Genomic DNA, 19497 nt, shown 5'->3' on the forward strand with positions numbered 1-19497 from the left:
AAACAGGGTATCGAAGAGGTATCTGTATTCCCATATCCACTGCAGCATTATTCACAACTGCCAAGATATGGAAACAACCTAAGTGATGTCATCGTATGAATGGATAAAGAAGATGTGGTAGATATATACAATAGAATACTATTCAGCCATGAGAAGGAAGAAAATCCTGCCATTTGCAACAACATGGATGAACCTTGAGGGCATCATGCTAAAGGAAACAAGTCAGACGGAGAAAGACAAACACTGCATGGAATCACTTATCCGTGGAATCTTAAAAAAAAAGTCAAACTCATTGAAACAGAGTAGAAAAAATGGTTGCCAGGGGCTGAAGGGTTGGGGGAAACAGAAATAAGTAAGTAAAAGGGTACAACATTTCAGGTTATAATATGACTAAGTCTCAGGATCTAATGTAAAATATGGTGACTTAGTTGATAGCACTGTATTGTATAATTGAAATTTGCTAAGAGAGTAGAATTTAGATGTTTTCACCAAATAAATAAATAGCGATGATGGATATGTTAATTAACAGGATGGGAATCCTTTCACAATGTATACGTATATCAAATGACCATGACATATGCTTAAATATCTTACAATTTTGTCAATTACACCTCCATAAAGCTGAAAAATACACAATTCACTTTTTATTTTGTATTTTCTCTCTCTGTCTCTGAGACATCACCCTGAAATATGAAAGTTTCTGGGGCAGAATTTGAACTTGTAAATAGCTGGATCTTAACTTTCTCTAAGGCATTTGCATGCTATGCTTCTGCTGAATGCTGCTCAACAACGTGACATTTTTTCCCCCTGCGATGAAAAACAGAAGTTAATGGCCCAATAAGCAAATAAAGACAATTTCAGAAAATGGGCTTGGATAACGTGAGAAAAGCAGGGGAGGTGCCTTCCTGAGGATCTTAGTAGAGAATCACAAGCATCTATCAGTTACAGAATATGTTAGCTCGTCCAGCCAGGGCTGGAGAATTTTTCTTCTTTAAAATTACAGGTGGGGCTCCCCTGGTGGTGCAGTGGCTGAGAATCTGCCTGCTAATGCAGGGGACACGGGTTCAAGCCCTGATCCGGGAAGATCCCACATGCCATGGGGCAACTGGGACCGTGTGCCCCAACTGCTGAAGCCTGCGCACCTAGAGCCCGTTCTCCAAAAACGAGAGAGGCCACCACAGTGAGAAGCCCGCGCACCACAACGAAGAGTGGCCCCCTCTCGCCACAGCTAGAGAAAGACTGCATGCAGCAACAAAGACCCAATGCAGCCAAAAATAAATAAATTAAAAAAAAAAAAATTTACAGGTGATATTTTATCTGTGTCAGAGGAAGGGAGACCACCTCACATACAAGGGAAAGTCATAACTAAGAACATGCACAAGTTTCGAAAATTAGTCACCGGTTACCATGGTAACACAAATATCACCTAACAACTCACTGGGCTGTAAGTAACAAAGATGATGCTAAATACATTACTTAAAAAAAAAAAAAAAAATGGGAAATGGGCTCTATTTTTAAGAATACTTGCAAAGAACTAGATGGACCTAACCGCAGACTGAAGGCGGCCCATGTTTGCCCCTGTGGACCCAGGATTCAAGGTCCATCTCCTGCCCTTTGTGTGTCACGTTCTGTGTCACATGCATACACTGTGCTCAGTGACAGCTGTAGGAGGAAGAGTGATGACATTTTACCTACAAACAGAGAGCTGCAATTGGGAAAATGAGCCTTCTCATTCCTTAAACTTTTAGTAAAGGAAGAATCCTCACTACTGGCCAATGAAGAGAGACAGACAGATTGATGACAGATTTAGGTGGCAGTCCCTTTAAATTCAACATTAAGGATTTCCTCAGGCCAAACAAGATCTCTCAGAAAATAACTAGGATGCCCAATAAAATAATAATTTTCTCATTGTCCTGAGTAGTTTGAATTTTCTGATATTAATGTTAATATCAGAAAATTAGTTATTAATGTTAGAGATTAATGTTAATTAGAGTAAAAGCATAAATAGTATATGAATTTTTAAATTATTCTAAGAATTGGCCGCACACAAACACCTTTCTAAATGAAACTTAGCACTTGACCTCTGTTCATAGTGCACAGTGCCTGGGACACTCGGGTCCCATCTCTTCAGAAAAGTGGCCCCAGAGCAGTGTTCCTCCAAGTGGTCCCTGGGTACCTGCATCAGAATTCCACAGAGGGCTCTTAAACTGCAAAACCCTAGGCCATATCCAAGGCTTGCTCATTCTGAGTCTCTGGGGTTGCGATCTGAAAAATCTACATTTTTTTTTTTTTTTTGGCTGTGTTGGGTCTTCGTTTCTGTGCGAGGGCTTTCTCTAGTTGTGGCAAGCGGGGGCCACTCTTCATCGCGGTGTGCGGGCCTCTCACTATCCCGGCCTCTCTTGTTGCGGAGCACAGGCTCCAGACGCGCAGGCTCAGTAGTTGTGGCTCACAGGCCCAGTTGCTCCGCGGCATGTGGGATCTTCCCAGACCAGGGCTCGAACCCGTGTCCCCTGCATTGGCAGGCAGGTTCTCAACCACTGTGCCACCAGGGAAGCCCCTCTACATTTTTAAATGATTCTCCCTGTGGTGCTTATGTTCTCTAGTCTGAGAATTCCATCCTTAGTAATCACCGATACATTGAGGTCTCCTGAGAATGATGACAGAAGACAGGACAGCCACCAGGGGACACAAGCCAATACAGTTAATCAAAGGCAGAGCTAACTGTGACTCAATGGCTTTTGGGGCACAGCCTAGGGTAAAAAACTAGCACAATATACTAGTATTATATACAGGTGTGTGTGTGACGTAAGTTTTTCAGAAACAACACAGGTGATGTACTGGCACTTATTCTACTCTATTATATTCCAATTTTTAATGCTATGAACACCAACTAAACTGATTTCACTACCCATTGAATGGTGATGTTTGAAAAACACTATTATAACTTCTGTTGTCCTATAATTTTATCACTTAATAATTTTTAAACTGTTTCATATTATATCCTAAATAGTAGACAGCCATCCAATCTTTTCCAATAACACCCCAAAAGTCACAATATTTTAGTTACCTTTAAAAGGTGAACCAAGGTAAAATGAGACAGTCTTCTGTTTAAGGGTATCAACAACAATACATTCAACTGCTAACATTTATCTTTTATTTATTTATATCCTCTTTATCTCACCGAGAATAGCATGCAGATCATATAAATATAAAAGGAATGAAAAATCTGAAGAAAATGAAGCAAGGGGGAAGTAAAGACAGAAAACTGTTTGCGGAATGAATCAAAGCAACAAGTAAAAGGAATAAATACAACACAGGCCAGGAAATCTAGTCCACTTGTTAACTCTCAGCTTTCTGGCGATCAGTGTGCAGAAGAAAACATGATCAGTTATGAAAATTCCAGGGACCATCTGGGAAGAATAAAGCACTTTTTTCTGTGGTTTATTACCCCTGAGATATTGGCCAAGCCATCTGACTTCTATGATTCAGTTTCTTATCTGTTAACCAAAGCCACTGTGGTTTCCATCACAGGTTAGTCTTGAGGACAAAATCAACAAACAGAGGTAATGTGCTTGGCCCAGTTCCTGGCACATAGTAGGTGCTGAATAAATGTTAGTTTTCCTTTCTCTTATCAGGGATCTCTAAGACATTAATTGTACTTGCTGCCAGAGCCACTGTAGTCTTCACAATTCCCTCCTTCTCCTCCAAGCTTCCTAAAGAGTTAAAATCACCCAGGAAGAAAGCAGTATTCCCAAGAACCACAGAACACTCAGTGCCTACACAATGCCACCTTCAAAATGGGTTCTTGTCATTCTTTCAATTACTTTAAGCAGGGCTTAGAGGTTATTCTGAAAAAAAAAATTCTGAGAAAGGAAAGCTAGACTAAGTCGTTAAGTATCAAATAAATGCTTTAACCAAGCAATAAGAAAGAGAGATAATTAGTAAATTCACAGTTAGAAGGCAAATGCTGTTGCTAAAACAGGATGCAGAAACATATTTGGTCTTCACTCTTGAATGGGCTAAATATCCCCTTGTTAATACTAAAGTAGCAGTTGTTTGCTTTGCAGACTCTATTTTTGTGGATGGTAGAGATGCAAAATTTAGACCAGCATGTTTAGTCCTGAGTAGAGGAAACATCAGTTATGTTTTAATTTCCTTTAAATATAAGTGTCCCAGATTAAATAACACGGTTGACCTACCTTTTCTGTGATATAGAAGTTTGAACTATCAGCATGCTGCAGTGCAAAGTATTCATGGTTGGCAAGGGACCACCTGAAAAATACAAGCATAAACTGATCAGAAAAACAAAAAAAGGGTCATTTTCTTGTTTATAGTTTGATAGTTAGATGAAATAAACACCCTATGATTGGAATTGAGCCAGTACCCAAGATACCCACAGTGCAGTTCCTAAAACAAAATGGCATTAGCCCCCCTTTCATGACCCTGAGACCAACCATTTCAGATGTGGGTCATCTAGGTGTTATTCCAAGCCTATTGCTCACCTTTAGGCATTTTATCTTCATGGCTTTGAGGGAAGGGTATTTAAATATAAAGTTCCATTCCTCCCTATTATGAAGGAGTGAGTGGAGCAGAGAGAGGAAAACAAAGGAAATGAGTGCAATTTAAATTTTTGATAATTGCTACATTTCAATTGTCTCTGTAGTCTACAGTCCCCAATCGGTATGCTTGCTGTAGCTTGGAACATTCCAATTAAGGATCCCAGGTCTTAAATAAATTCCAGGTAATATTCTATTCACACTTCTGCTTTAAAAATAAAAAAGCCTCATGCAACTTCCATATGAATGTGCTTTTCCTTTGGATTGTTAGAGCAACCCCAGAGAAGTAGGACAGTTCACTATCATTGTGGAGTTCCACATGGCAGCACAACCACCCATTGACCTGTCTTTTAAATTATTTTATCTTCTATGGGCACCTGAGTGGCCCTCTCATTTTATACCAGATGAAGTGTGTACTTAACCTCAGGAACTTACACTGCTCCCCGGTGAGTAGGATGAATGAACCACAACTTTTCAAAATAAATAAAATCAATTCCAGTGTCTGCATATCAGCCATTCTACACTTTCTATTCTTTGAGAAACAGTGATAATTTTTTTGGTTGAAAAGGCATGGAAATCTTACATAGCAATTCTTGGTGTCTTTTGGCAGGTCAAATAGTGACTTAGTGAATAATATTTAATGATTGCTCAAGAATATTTTATTTGCCTTTCAATTTGTGGATTGGAGCTTCCCGGATAAATCCTGAGTAACACTTACCCATCACAGACTTCCTTTATTATTGCAGACAGTGGTTTTTTCTGAAAAATAGAAAAAAAGGAAATACTTTCTGTCAGTTTCATTTCATCATTTTAAATTAAAAAAAAAGAAGAAGAAGAAGAGGCCTAATAAAGAGATATCTAAGTAAGAAGAATTTACATTTGCTGTTCTTGGTTGTGTCAGTGAGTCTGTTGTTTTTCTCAAGGTAATAATCGACCAGCCATCACCACCAACTGTATTAATGATTTATCACCCTTGTGGTCATTTTTTCTACACTTTAACATTGCTAATTGAAAAAAAACCATATATCATATTTAACTTAGCCACATTAAAATCAGGATGAAACATAGCTTTGGTCAAAGATCTCACAGGCAATGACAATACCCAAGGTCAAATGATAACCGGAATTCCTCAAGAGTAGCACATGAATCGGGCAACCAGCAGTTTCATTTTACGCAAACAAGCTTGGATGTGGGATATTTTTATGAGAACATGAGGCAAATGGAATATGAAGCATGGTGACATTGTTCCTACAAAGCACATAGAATTCTTCCCCCAACTGTGGCCCATGCAAATGCCAATCACACAGCGGCTTGAGCAGGACACACTCGAGTAATGGGACCATGACACCATGTGCCATGGTGTCAACTGGCGGCTGACTACAGCTGTGCTCTTGGCCTAACAGCCACAGCTGTGCTCTGCCTGCCTCCAGATTGAAAGAATGTAGTGAAGAGACACACACAGCTCGCCCAGAGATGTCGAAACTCTTTCTGCTTTGGATGCAAACAGACCCTGGCTATCTCCTGGGATGGGCAGTAGTGTGTCAACCAAAGGAACACATCACAGACAAGAAACAAATGGGGAAGAGAAATCAAAGAAATGCAACACATGGCCCTGGATTTTCAGATACAGCCATAGAAAAGCATCTAAACATGTTCTCCTCCTGTCCCTCTGAGGGCCACTGCGGTATGGGGGAAGGAATTCTGAGTCAAGCAGACTCAGTTCAAATCCTAGCTGTGTCAACCTCTCTGCAGTGAGACCTACAATTTCCTTAATTTGCTGAACCTCAACTAACTTACCTGTAAAATGGGCAGAGGACCTATCCACTCCTCAGGGCTGTTATAAGAATTAAATTAAATTAAATTAAATTAAAAATTAAATGAGAATTAAAACAAAGGGCAAAAGATTCAAAAAAGAGTTAGGGCTCCACTTCCTTACCCTCTCACATCACTAGAAGACCTTGATTTCCTCTTTGCATCCTTGCCCTTGGACCCGATGCTGCTAGGTCTGCCCTCTTCGTTAGTTCTGAGCACTCTTCATAGTCCTTTCTAAGGGCCTCTAGGCCCTGATGAAAGCTCCAACACAGTCCTCAGCGTTCCTCCAATGCTCTCCCTCCCTCTGGAGCTCTAGGGTCTATGACTAAACCCACCACTATGTTTTCAAAAGAATGTCTGCCTACACCTACAACTATAAATGCAGTGGGCAGGAAAGGGACCTAGAATTGTTGAGGGGTGGAAAGATGGTAAGTATTCCTGACATTCTGAGTTGGTCTCCTTTAGAATAAGATTGGAAATGGAGATTGGGTTCTACAGTGAGGTTACAGGTTACACAACTCCTAGACCTTTGCAAGAACTTGTCCATTGTTTATGGGTCTGGCTGTTAGTCAAGGGGCAAATGTGCTCTCACAACCAAAGGACAAAGGAGCTTTAGAAACAAAACTTTTCCCATAAGATGAGAATTTTGCACTTCCAGTTGCCAGAGACCTCTCCAGGCTATTGGTATTTCATGAGGACCTACTGGTCTCCTACCCTCCTAATCTTACTTCTTGTACCCTCAAAACTGAAAGAAATGTAAATAACAGGGCTGGATTTCAGACTTAAATTACATTGAAAGGACAGATCAGGCCAGGAAAGTATTGCTATTGATGTAGGAGAAAGCATTTAAATTACAGCTTTCAGAATTAGAATTCTTAGTCTAGGTAACTTAGAGGAATTTCTCAGATTTTAATTCAGGTCTGATTCATAGCTTCAGAATCAAACTTGAAAAGACAGAAGTCTATGGGCTTCTAGAACTGTCATATCTAGAACATTCTGAAGTTGGATATATGAAAGGAGTAAAGACTCTGGAAGAACAAACCTTAGAGATTTAATAGAGAAAGATTAAAGAAAAACTTTAAACCACAGAGGAAAAGGAATCATAGTTAACTGAACATAATGCACTCATAATGCAGCCTCACCAATCAAAACAAATGTTATGTAAGGACAGGGCTGGTCCCACGGCCCACTTCCTACACCTGTCCCCTCCGTTCTTTATCTGTTCCAATGAAACGTTGGCTCCACCGCCCAAACGTAATTCCAATGACTTTTCACAATTCTCATCTCCCTTAATCCATCCACCTTATTTGACAATATCATTACTACCTTCTTTTAGAAACACTCTTTCCAGAGCTGCTATATTTCCTTCAGTCTCCTACAGTTATAATCAATAATCCTTCAATAAAATTCAAGAGATCCTTCATTATTTCTCTTTTATCTCTAGCTTCCTAACTCCAAATTTCTGTTCCTATCTCTTCTGTTTTTACTTAATTGGTCAGTTCCTTATTCATTTCAACTGCCCAAAGTCTATAGCCTGATCCCAAACACCCTTGCAAATCTCTGACAGTTTGTTAGAAATAGCATGTTAACTCTCCTTCAAGCATTTTATTAAATATACAAACAAAAAATCATCACTCTCACCATTCCCTACCCATCAATCTACACCAATAATAGCATGCCCTTGCTCCCAAACTCCCTCCATCCCAGCCATGATTTCTGTGTCTCATTATGACATCACTACAGCCCAGAGCATCATTGACCTTTATTTCTTCACTCTCCAGTTCTGATTTGTTACAGGTGATGTAGCATTTTCCTCTGTGACATTCACATCATTACTTCTCACCTCCTCCTAACCACTCTTCTAAAATCCTGACACTCCTCCTTCCAACTCCTACCAGATAAGTCATACCCCAATTCCATCACCCTTAATTCTGCTTCCTCAGCCCCAGTGCCTTTCCTGAGTACCAGCCCATCATTACTAGCACTAACTACTTGCCATAAATTTCCTATCAAGTGCTCCACTGGCCCATCAAACTCAGATTCCTATCTTCCATTAGTTCCTGCACTTGCCTTGCCTATTTCTGGCAGTTCTTCCATGTACACTTCTAGGGAACTTATCTTTGCCTTCACTATTCTGTGATATACGGATATTTACAAGACACTGAGTCCCATCATTCCTTCTTCCACAACCTCTCTCCCCTTAATCCTTTCCAGATCTTACTACCACCTTTGGTTAAGAGTTCTCAGGATCTTGGCGCCAGATCCTTGCAAATAGGTCTTTGCATCTCCAGTTTCTTTGTCTCCAATCCCCACGTTAACTATAATTAGGCAAAATCACGCTTTCCCCACAAACTTTACTCATGTCATTCTTTGGCTCCAGTATCCTTCATAGATCCCCCATGATCATCACCTATACAGTATAAATCCCTTAGCTTGTCATCCAAGACCTTCCACAATCTGGTCTCAAGCAATCAAACTTTACTAATGTTGTACATGTTCCCCATGCTTCTGGATTAGCTGATGATTCATCCAAAAAAATCCCACCCCCATACTTTCACTTAATGCCATTTGTTGAAATGTCCACCTCCTCCTTTCTGTTCCAACTCTAACAATAACACCTCCTCTAAGGAGATGTCCTTGATTTCCCCAGATAGAGATCAGTCCCTTTGTGCCTAGCACACTAAATATATCACTCCTAAGGACTTAGTATACCTACCTTATCTTCTTGTCCCTTGAGAACAAGACAACCTTAATTCATCTTTGTAACCTTCTCCACCCCTCAGTACTAGTTGCACAGTATACAGAGGAGACTCAGTACATTTCTGTTAAATGGAAAATCCACACATTCACTAACTTTCCTTTCAAAAACAAACAAACAAAAAAGGCTTGACTGTAAAAGTAAACCATTTCGAAGGACAGCCTGGATTAATCAGCACACATCCCACTTCCTACCAGGTAAACCACCGCGGGGTGGCTCTAAGCAGCCGCTCAGACACGTGAATGTTGTCACTACTCCCGTCACAGGCCACTCTGTGATTCACAGCTTGGAAGAGCATTGAGCCAGCCGGGTGATGAAGAGTATAATTCAGCAGGTATAATTGTCTCCATCCATTAGCAAGGCCACACAGGTAAGCAGGAACTACTCCTGTAAACAGGGACTGAATGAGATACCCCAAAAACACTCTTCTGGTAGCAGTGCTTTTCTCACTTCCTATACAAAGTCCTCAATTTGACGTGAGCCCCTTGCCTGACTTAAATTCTAAGCCAAAGGTCGGCTCTATGTTTCAGTTAACATTTGTTCAGGTTTCATAAGATGTTTCTGTCTATCTGCCCAGTTCTCTATGACTTGGGAGTAGGGTGACAAGTGCAATGTCTTGGTAGCTTTTTGTAGACCCACGGAATAATATGCCTTTCACCTCATTGAGACAAAAGCCCAGGAGAAAAGAAAATTTGATCTAAAAGGATGAAAACTGGTTCCTCTCCCTTTGATTCCATAAACTCTAAAGGAATGAAAACTAAATTCTACACTCGATATGAATATATCTGGATGTAGAATATTGAGGCACAATTATTTTAATTGCCTGAGCATGTTTTCATAACTTAAAAAAATTGTAACTAAATCCCTTAAGCTTTTTGTTCTGAAGGTCAAAACTGCCTTCTCAGACTCAGCAGTGAGAAGGGAAGAGCAGGAATGTTTTTAAGGATAACCCAGAGGGTTAGACAGTTACCAGATTTCCTTGTGCAGGGGATTGGGGATTATGTGCACTCTCTACCCCGTTCCCTTTAGCAACGGTGAGGTCATCTTGCAGCATAAGAAAGTATTTCTTCTCTTTATATTAATCTGGGAAAATCTTAATGATGGCACAAAAATTTTTATTTGTCAAAGTATGCATTTCCATATGAATTTGATTGGAAAGGTACCATGTGCCAACAGTTCTATTCAAGGGGTAAGCTTTTTTTGGGGAAATTTATTCCTCCCTTTTTATTTTTACTCTTATTCTCCAAAAGGATTCCTTTATTCAACTTAATTTATCAAAGAGTGAGTCCAGAAAGCAAATTTCCTGTACAAAAAGATTTATCTACTTTTCATAAAATCACCTAGATTCCTGAGAATGGCCAAATTCCCTAGCAATTCATTTGTGATCTACATGTCTGCCTCTGTCCTCATATGGTCTTCTCTCCTGTTCTTATAAGGAGGATTTAGGGCCCACCCTAAATCCAGGGTGACCTCATCTCAAGATCCACAATTAAATATGCAAAAACCCTTTTTCCAAATAAGATCACCTTTGCATATTCTGGGGGTTACGACTTGGACATACTTTTTGGGTCCACTATTAAACCTACTGCAATTGGGTAAGAAAAAAAAAAAGATTTTTTTAAGGATTAGAGAGAGAAAAGAATATATACTCTTTCTCCCTAATCCTGAAAGTGGATGTTGATCCTTCACTTTCCTTTCTAAACTGTCTCCTGCCTTTAATGAAATGCCAGTGTCAAAAATTCCTGAATCCATGTCACCCACTGTGACCCTTCTTCTAAGGTCTGGTCCTCCATTCCCAACAACCCCTGGTGGATGTCCTGCCACCCCTTCAAGATTAACACTTCATCTTCTTCTTCAGTAAACCAGATTCTCCCCCTGCCTCCCTTTCATCTCTTAAAAAAAAAAAAAAAATGATCACTCTCCCACCCAAAGCTCATGGCTGCTTTCAGGCATGAGAGAACCCCAAGAAGAAACATCCTTGGGAGTCCCCAGTTGTTTATTTCGGAGGTTGTGGAGTCCCATCTGCCTTGAGGCACGTTCTCCGGACACGACCCAGCTGCTGTCCCTCATCAGTGTCCCCTCCCTGATGAGTGCAGTTCCTGTTCAACCACCTGTTTCTGCCCATTGGCAGGGCACCTGGTCTGGGGTTATTACCTAGGCCAAATGCTCACCTCGGAGCTCTCAAGTCTGCTGCTGCCCACACTGATGCCTTGACACCAGCCCATGGAGGCTGGTAGCTTCCCCATCCGACGTGATACACGCTTGTCAGCAACTATGGATTGTGGGCTGCAGGTCCCACCTCTGACATCTAATTCTCAGGCCCAGGTCTGTCCTAAAATGGGCATCAACCCAAAAAGAAAGCTTGGCTTCATTGAAATCTTATTTATTTCAAATGTTTTTAAAGACGTGAGGGGAAAAATGCTTATGAGATGACAGTAAGTGAAGGGACACCAGAAAAGCATTTCGAATGCTGAATTTTTATCAACTAGCTTTTCTATACCTTCCCCCAACTATGAGCACTTGAATGACTTTAGAAAATGACTTCCTGGGGTTGAACCCCAACTTCTGCAGTCCCTGATTTTGTAGCTTTAGGCTTATTACTTCTCCTCTCAATGTTTCCATTTTCTTTTCTGAAAATAAAAGCAGTATCTTAAACATTTTAGGGTAGTGAAGATTAACCGAGAGGATGTATGTAAAACCCTTGAAGTTGCACCTGGTACATAGCAAGGCATTGGATAAATGTGACCTATGAATAGGTTCTTTCATCTCTTAAATCCTGCTTGGATGCTTTGCAGGTACTTTTTTTAAAAGTTGGTTAAAGAAATTAAATACATGAATGAATGAGTATCCAATTCTTCCTTCTTCCTCAAGTGACTCCAACTCCCAGGGCTGCCTTTGGCACTCATCTCATCCTGTTCTTTATTCTTCAACTCTTTTTCCTTTCTTCTGCTAACTAGATTATACTCGTTAGGATGCAGGGACTGCCTCTGAGACACCTCTGTCACCTCCCAAGCAAGCGGCTGCTAGGCCACAAGGATGCAATTAATGAACATTGTTTGATTAAGAACACTTCTTTTTTCAGACTTTTAGCTTCTTTCCCTTTCTTCTGGTCTCTTCCGACTGCCTCTGAAGCTCAGGCAGGAGCTAAAGATGGAAGACCGACAGAAAGAGGAAGACAGGAGCAATCCCCCATCACCACCATGCAGCTGCCCTTGCGTAGTGCCATTGTCATACAGCCCTGCAATTGCAAAACCATTTTCCACAAAGACTTAAAGTTTTTGATCCCAGACTATTAAAAAGCCTTTCTCTAGTGCTTTAAAAGAATGTGACAGCTGCTTTATTTTGACACTTAGACAGCACTTGGGATTTTACTTTGCTTTTATAGATGGAAATTCATTGAACATATTCTGCACAGCAGTTATGAGTAATGTTGGCCCAGAAAGAAAAGAAACCCAGCTTTCAAATGTCAGGACACCTCTGAGAAGGGATATGCGTGTTTACCACGACTTAGCCTAGAATGTGACTTGGAGAAAATTTCACGTGCAATAACCCTTCTAGTTCCCGGAGGTGCCTCCTGACACTGTGTCAATGACACCAGTCATTTTACAACAGCGTTCTTCCTCCTCCATTGAGCCCGATGACTACTCTCCATGCTTCTGAGCCATATACCTTTAGTATGGAGGAATCCGATGTGTCCCGAGAGGTGTGTATGCATATTCTGTTTTCCTAATAGCTGCCTAAATAATCTGAAAGTTAACGACAAAAACCACACTTTCCTGAGGCAAATTTAGCTGGTTCTTGGAAAGCAAGTATTTTGACAAGAGTTCCAGTGTGAATCACTGACACAAGACTTCAGTGACTGTCAGAAATGACAAAGAGGGGAGCTCACAACTACATCTCCAGAGTAGTAAAACTATGTATCACATTAATTTTAAAAATTGGAAGATGACAGGCTATGCCACCTTTTTCTTGACAAATGATTTGTGTCTAAATGGTTTACTAAAAATGATTTGTTTCAAGCTTCATGAAACTAATTAAATATTAGATTCAGCAAGACAAAGTACAATCTTTGCATCATAAACATCACTGGACTATGTAAGTGAGCAAAGACAAAAACTAATTAGTACTCTCACGTATTAGTGGGTTAAAGAGGAATAGAAACACCTCTTTCTCTTTTAGGAATTGTGATATACTTCTACTCAGTAGAAACTGTGTTCCCCTTCAGTTGGAAGGGAAACTGCAATTTTAGAAAAGGACAGAAAGGTAGAGATGAACAATGTAAAAATAAAGCCCTACTCATATCAGTTATCTATTCTGAGTCTCCTTCCTTGTCCTTGACTATTTTACATTGTCCTAATATCAATGTTGCTATGGATATAAAATTTTTTTCAAATTTCAACATCTCAGGCAGCAAAAACAGCAAATTTCCCAATTCCGGTATCCCTCTCTATCTTCCTTAATATCCGTCTTTTCCAAGAAGTACTCCCAGATGACTCGGGCCTGGCTGGCAGGCCATTTCATTCCACCATACCTTGAGTCAAGTGTCCTTTTTTATGTGGAAATTAGTGATTCACACTGTGACTCAATTCAGGTCCTAAGGTTTGCCTGTCTTCACTCCTGTGAAATAGTCTCCTTATTTGTGTCAAGTTCATATGTGGAAGATTAATCGTATTTATGTGCATGGTATGAAAGTAAAAAAGTCAGACAGGTTCGGTAGGATAAGCAGAAATGACTGCTGACTCTGATGGACAGGGTGATATCAGACCAGGTGGGTAGATATGAAACAGCCAGATAAGCTCTGAAGGCAAAGTAGAGTTCAAGTTCAATTTAAACACAGGATTATGAAGGTTTATCAACTGCGAAGAAACTGAGATGGGGTGTAAGACAGCTGTCAAAGAATACTAAGAGGAACTAGTGGCAAAGGGAGTATTAAGAAGTGAGTTTACTTTTTTAATTTAGGGCTTTTTGTCCCCTTTTACTACTTGTCTCATTTTTGCCATGTAGTTGCTTTGCTTTGTTTATGAGTGGATGCACTAATGCCTATTCATCTTTCTTTCTAGAGTGCCAATGCATGTGCTGAGATATCTGCCAGCGAGTAGTGGAGGAAATGAGCTTCCAAGTCTCAAATATATGTCCCATGAATGCGACCACAGCAACCTGAGGCTAAACCACAGCCTTAAAGAACAATAAAACAGGCTCTTCTGGAAGGGTCTGGAATATCCAAACAATGGCCACAACCTCATGCACTTTCTAAAACTCCCTTACCTTTGACATATCATCAACCCAGACTTTCATTATCTAGCATCACTTGGCTAGCCCTTCTGATAATAATGATAATAGTGGTAGCTACTATTTATTGAGTGACTACCTTACAAATGAGAAAACTGTATGAGGATCTAGAGGTGTTAAGTAGCTTGCTCAAAGCCTCACAGCATATGGGGCAAAGCCAGAATTTGAACCCAGACCTATATAATTCCAGAACCCTTGCTCTTTAACTCTGTCCCAAATCTGGAGTACTAGCAACCATCAACAACAAGCCCAAGGGCCCAGAGCTAACACCTGAGGGGGAGGCAATGAAATTCTGGGCCTCTTAATTCCTGGCACATAGTGAGCTTTTGAAAAATGTTATTTAAGGCTCAATGTTGTAGCACTACCATGAGAAGAGTAGATGATCCTGCTTCATGGACTATCCACATAAATTATGATGAACTCCCAAGTCAACACTGAAACTTTTGATATCCAGGGAAAGAACTCTCTGCTCCAGCTTTCTTCTCACTTTTGATGCTCAAATCAATACCTCCAGCCCTGACTTCTCCATAGTCCCCTTCTGTCTCAGGCCATTTTAACTGGAGTCTGTATCCTTCCATAACCTCAAATTCAAAATCTTACTCCAAAATTCTTCTTCACTTTTCAACTTTTAGTCATCTTTTTCTACTCTGCCAGAAAATAACCTTGCAATCAATGTTACATCTTCCTTCTCCTTCACGTTGTTTGTTCTTCTTCAGTCCTGCCAAGTCAACCTCAGAGGTTACTCTCTAAACTTCTTTATTCTGCCCATGGGTACAGAGAAACAATTAAAAATAGCTGCTATTTGGATTACTTAGGGCACCCATAAAGGCACGGTAGGTGGATGTTCATGTTGCATATGGAGAAGCTGACAATGTCATATGCGTGAATGAGAGAAAGTGGCTAGAAAGGCAAGCTGGAGGCCAAAAATGTCTAACTCTTGACAATTTGGACTCATCATAGGTTTTTAAGCAGGAAAGTGACACAATCAAATGTGCATTTTCTAAGGATAGGTGATTACACTGGAGGCCAAGAGACAAGTTGGCCAGTGTATCAAAACACCCAGGAAATCTGAAAGGAAGTCCAACCATATGGATAAGCTGCCGTATTTTCCTGTACCCATTTGTAAGTGTTCCATGAAGAATGAGACTCCATCTGAATATTCCTCCACTAGTGTTTTCTATCTTGGTAGCTGTCACCAACATCTGCCCAGTTGTTGACAAGAAATCTCGTTATCATCCTTAACATTTTGCTCTCGCTTACCTCCCACGTATAGTCAATCACCAATTTCCTGTCAATTTAATCTTCTCATATGTCTTGATGAGACATACGTCTGACTTCTTTTTGTCTCCTCTGTCACTATCCTAGGCCATGACATAATAATCGTTTCTCACCTGGGCTACTGCAAGAGCTGTCTAACTAGTCTCTCTTATTTCATTTTACCTTCACAAAACAGTTCTCAAATTTTGACCTTCCAAAAGTACAAATCATACCATGTCACTCCCTTGCTTAGAAACTTTCCCTTTTTTCATGACTCTTAGACAGAGTATTAAGTCCGTACAGCTCCTCATGGCGGAGCCTCTATCCATCCAACCAGCCAAATCCAGAGCCCCTATGGAACTTCTTTCAATTCCAGAGAGGTAAGATATTAGCCAGGATCTCCTCAAATATCACCTCTCCACCATTCCTTCCGTTCTTGTTCTTCATTAATAGGATTGTCAATTAGACATAGGATGGAACTTCTTCACGTGTCCTTTCAACACAACTTCACATTCATATATATTTTTCATTCCTTATCTTTTGGAATATATTCTGGATGTATTCCTTATTTTCATCTTCCAAGTTACTGGTTCTCTCTAAAGCCAAATCCACTGTAGAGTAACTCTGTGTGTTTTATTGTTTTTTTCCTATTGTAGGTTGTTTTTTTTTTTTACATTTTACTTACTATATGTATATTTTTTATTTCTGAGATTTTTAATTGTTTCTTTCTCATATTCCTCTATTCTCAATTTATGTCTACCTACTTTGTGTGCATAATTTCCTGTTTGTATAGATACTAATCTCTCTCTTCTAAAGTTCTTCCTTTGAGGATCTATGACACACTTATTTTTCAAGTCCTCCCTTGATCTCTATGTTCCTCCACACTGACCAGAGGGAATAGGGCCACCTACAGCAGCAGCAGCAGGTGTGACAAAGAGGGACCAGATGCAGGTAAGTTTTCTGAGGTAACTGATTGGACAGAAAAGCTGAGGGAAAGAGAAGAGTCTAGGAAGACATGTAATTTCAGCTTCAGTAAACTGGGTGTATGTTCATATGTCACTGAGAAAAGGAAAATATGAAGAAAAGCAAAACTGCACAGGCTTGGGGTTGGAAGGAACAATGAGGACTGTTTTGAATATGTTGAGTTTGAGGTGCAAGAGACATCTAGATGGGCATGACAAGTAAGCAGATAGGTAGTTGTTTATATGGGTCAGGAGGTCAAGAATGAAGTGACAGCGGAAGTTATGAGCATCTTATGGTGACGAGGCTGATGAATGCAAATAGATCACCACAAACTTGTCCCAGGGTAATGATCCATGTATAATCATTTTGAAAATTGATACAGCTTATCTCCAAGTCATTTGCTTGTCTTTTGATTATGGATGACTTTGATGGAAGGACAAAATTAGATCTTCATAAAGTCAATTCATAAGATATAATAATATATTTAGAATGCATGGTGAATGCATTCTAAATATATTAGAATGCAAGGGAAGGGGTGTTCTTCTCACCAGGGCCACTCCTTTCATGATTATATTTAATTGCATCATAGGACAGAAAAAGTACAAACATCACCTATTTCCTTTGCTCACATTATTATGATTTTACCACATATCAGGCCCTGTCCTAGGCATTGGGAACACACTTGGCCCATGCAGAACATCACACAGTGAAAAAGTGGAGCCATACAGGATGTTACAAGTGCATATAACAAGGGCCTTCGTCTGATCTGAGAAATCTGAAGACTTTTAAGCAGCTTACTCTTCATCTGGGATGAAGAGTGAACAGGAGTTAGATAAGCAGAGAAATGAAGGGGCGGTGATTTCCAGTTAAGAGAAAAATCGCATTTGTAAAGGTTCTGAGAACTGTGCATTCATGAAAGGAAAAAAGTCAATTATAATGAGAACCAAGACAGAGGAATTTGGGGGAAGCTACATTGGCTCTAAGCAAAGCTGGTGATGTAGGCAAGAGCTGAGGATAGCAGGGTCCTAATAACCACAGTAAGGACGTCTGGAATTTATTCTAAGTGCAGTGGGAAAGTCACTGCAGAATGCCTGGGAGAATGCATCGGAGGGGAAGTAAGAGTGGTGACTGGGAAGCCAGCTGAGGAGGCAAGTGGAGACAAGCGAGAGCAGTGGCAGCGAGGATGGAGGAAAGGTGGACAGAATCAAGAATCATTTAGGAGGTAACCTCCACAGGACTTGCTATTTGAGAGACTTTGGGAGCTGCAGGGGAGGCTGTCCAGCCCCACGGTGGTACCGCTGACTTAGAGGACCCGCAAGTACATCTGATGGAAATTCTAGAAAAAAACAATCTAGAAGAGCACATATTTTCTTTCCCTGAGGCTGCTCTCATTCCCTCGCAGTTCTGGGCACACTGCACAGGTGTATATACCCCTAGAGACAAAGTACAAGCTGCCTTTCTCTAGAACAAAACACCTTTTTCTGGGAACCCGGAGTGCTGCTTAACGCTGAAATCTACATATTTGTATACCCCACCACAAACTGCCAGTTGACCTAACAGGAAAATGAAGTACAAAGTGTGACACACACAAAAGGTTCTAGAAATGTGAGATGTCTTAGTCACCAAAATCTCAAGAAAACACGGTTGATAAAAGGCTCTGTCCTGAGTTACCCAATGTGCTCTTAGTGACAGAGGTGGGGAAGGGAAATAGAATGGAGGAGACTATCACCCTTTCTTACCCAGAAAGCAAACTGAAATCTGCAGTCCATTTTCAGATGAAAAAGCGGAACACTAGAGTTCATTCCTGTGCAATTGAACTGGGTTCTCAGCTGAGGGGAGACATATGTTTTCTGTCTTTCTCTTCCAAAGCATGGCAAACTCTAAGATTTTATGAAGTTACATACACTCTCACATACAAAGGGACAGAGGTAAAACCAGAAAGGGAAGTACTTCGGTCACTTTATATTAAAGGAAGTTTAAGAAATAGTTGTTACAGGGGCTTCCCTCGTGGCGCAGTGGTTAAGAATCCGCCTGCCAATGCAGGGGGCACGGGTTTGAGCCCTGGTCCAGGAAGATCCCACATGCCGTGGAGCAACCAAGCCCGTGCGCCACAACTACTGAGCCCGCGAGCCACAGCTACTGAAGCCCGTGAGCCTAGAGCCCGTGCTCCGTAACAAGAGAAGCCACCGCAATGAGAAGCCCGCACACCGCAACAAAGAGTAGCCCCCGCTCGCCACAACTAGAGAAAGCCTGCATGCAGCAGGAAAGACGCAAAGCAGCCAAAAATAAAATAAATAAATTTTTTAAAAAAGAAATAGTTGTTACAATACCAAAGCCAACAGTTGCAAAAATCAGATGAGCAATGACTATTCCTGTCCCAATATCATTCTACCTGATTATGACAGCACAGAAAGTAGTAGTGCAACATCACCCAGGCTTTCTTAAGTGGAACAGAAGAAGCTCTTGAAGGTGTTATGTTCATACTCTTTGTAGAGTAATTAAAGGTGAAGAACCATTAGGACCATTTTACTGATGGAAGCATTGAGGTACTCCCTAAACGTTACTGTGGGAGCCAGAGGTATCACAAGCAGATACAGCTAGAAGTGTAGTGGGGTGTAGAGACAGTAATTTCTAAATCGGGGTCCAAGAGCACCAGTATCGCCATGGACCTTGAAAAAAACAGGAATTCCCAGGCCTTGAACCACACCTACAAATAATCCTCTCTGTGTTCAATATGTTTCATAAGCAATTCAGATGCAGAACCAAGCTTGGGAGCCACTGATTTAGTCCATCCTTAACAAGGGGAAATTTGTCCCCCACCCTGGGGACACTGGCAATGTCTGGAGACATTTTTGGTTGTCA

The 19497-nt window shown here is 40.7% G+C and overlaps 1 protein-coding gene across 2 annotated transcripts in view; it reads right to left on the reverse strand.

The window, feature by feature from the left end:
• ELMO1 (engulfment and cell motility 1) overlaps positions 1-19497 on the reverse strand; it is a 553192-nt gene that overhangs the window by 424622 nt on the left and 109073 nt on the right. For both annotated transcript variants that reach the window (XM_068549306.1, XM_068549305.1), the window contains exons 4-5: positions 5275-5315; positions 4200-4272 (exon numbers count right to left, since the gene is read on the reverse strand). In XM_068549306.1, coding sequence (XP_068405407.1) covers positions 4200-4272; positions 5275-5315 — 114 coding nt within the window. The remainder of the gene's footprint in view (positions 1-4199; positions 4273-5274; positions 5316-19497) is intronic.

Source organism: Eschrichtius robustus, chromosome 8 (genome assembly GCF_028021215.1).
Source record: "Eschrichtius robustus isolate mEscRob2 chromosome 8, mEscRob2.pri, whole genome shotgun sequence".
Lineage (NCBI taxonomy): Eukaryota > Metazoa > Chordata > Mammalia > Artiodactyla > Eschrichtiidae > Eschrichtius > Eschrichtius robustus.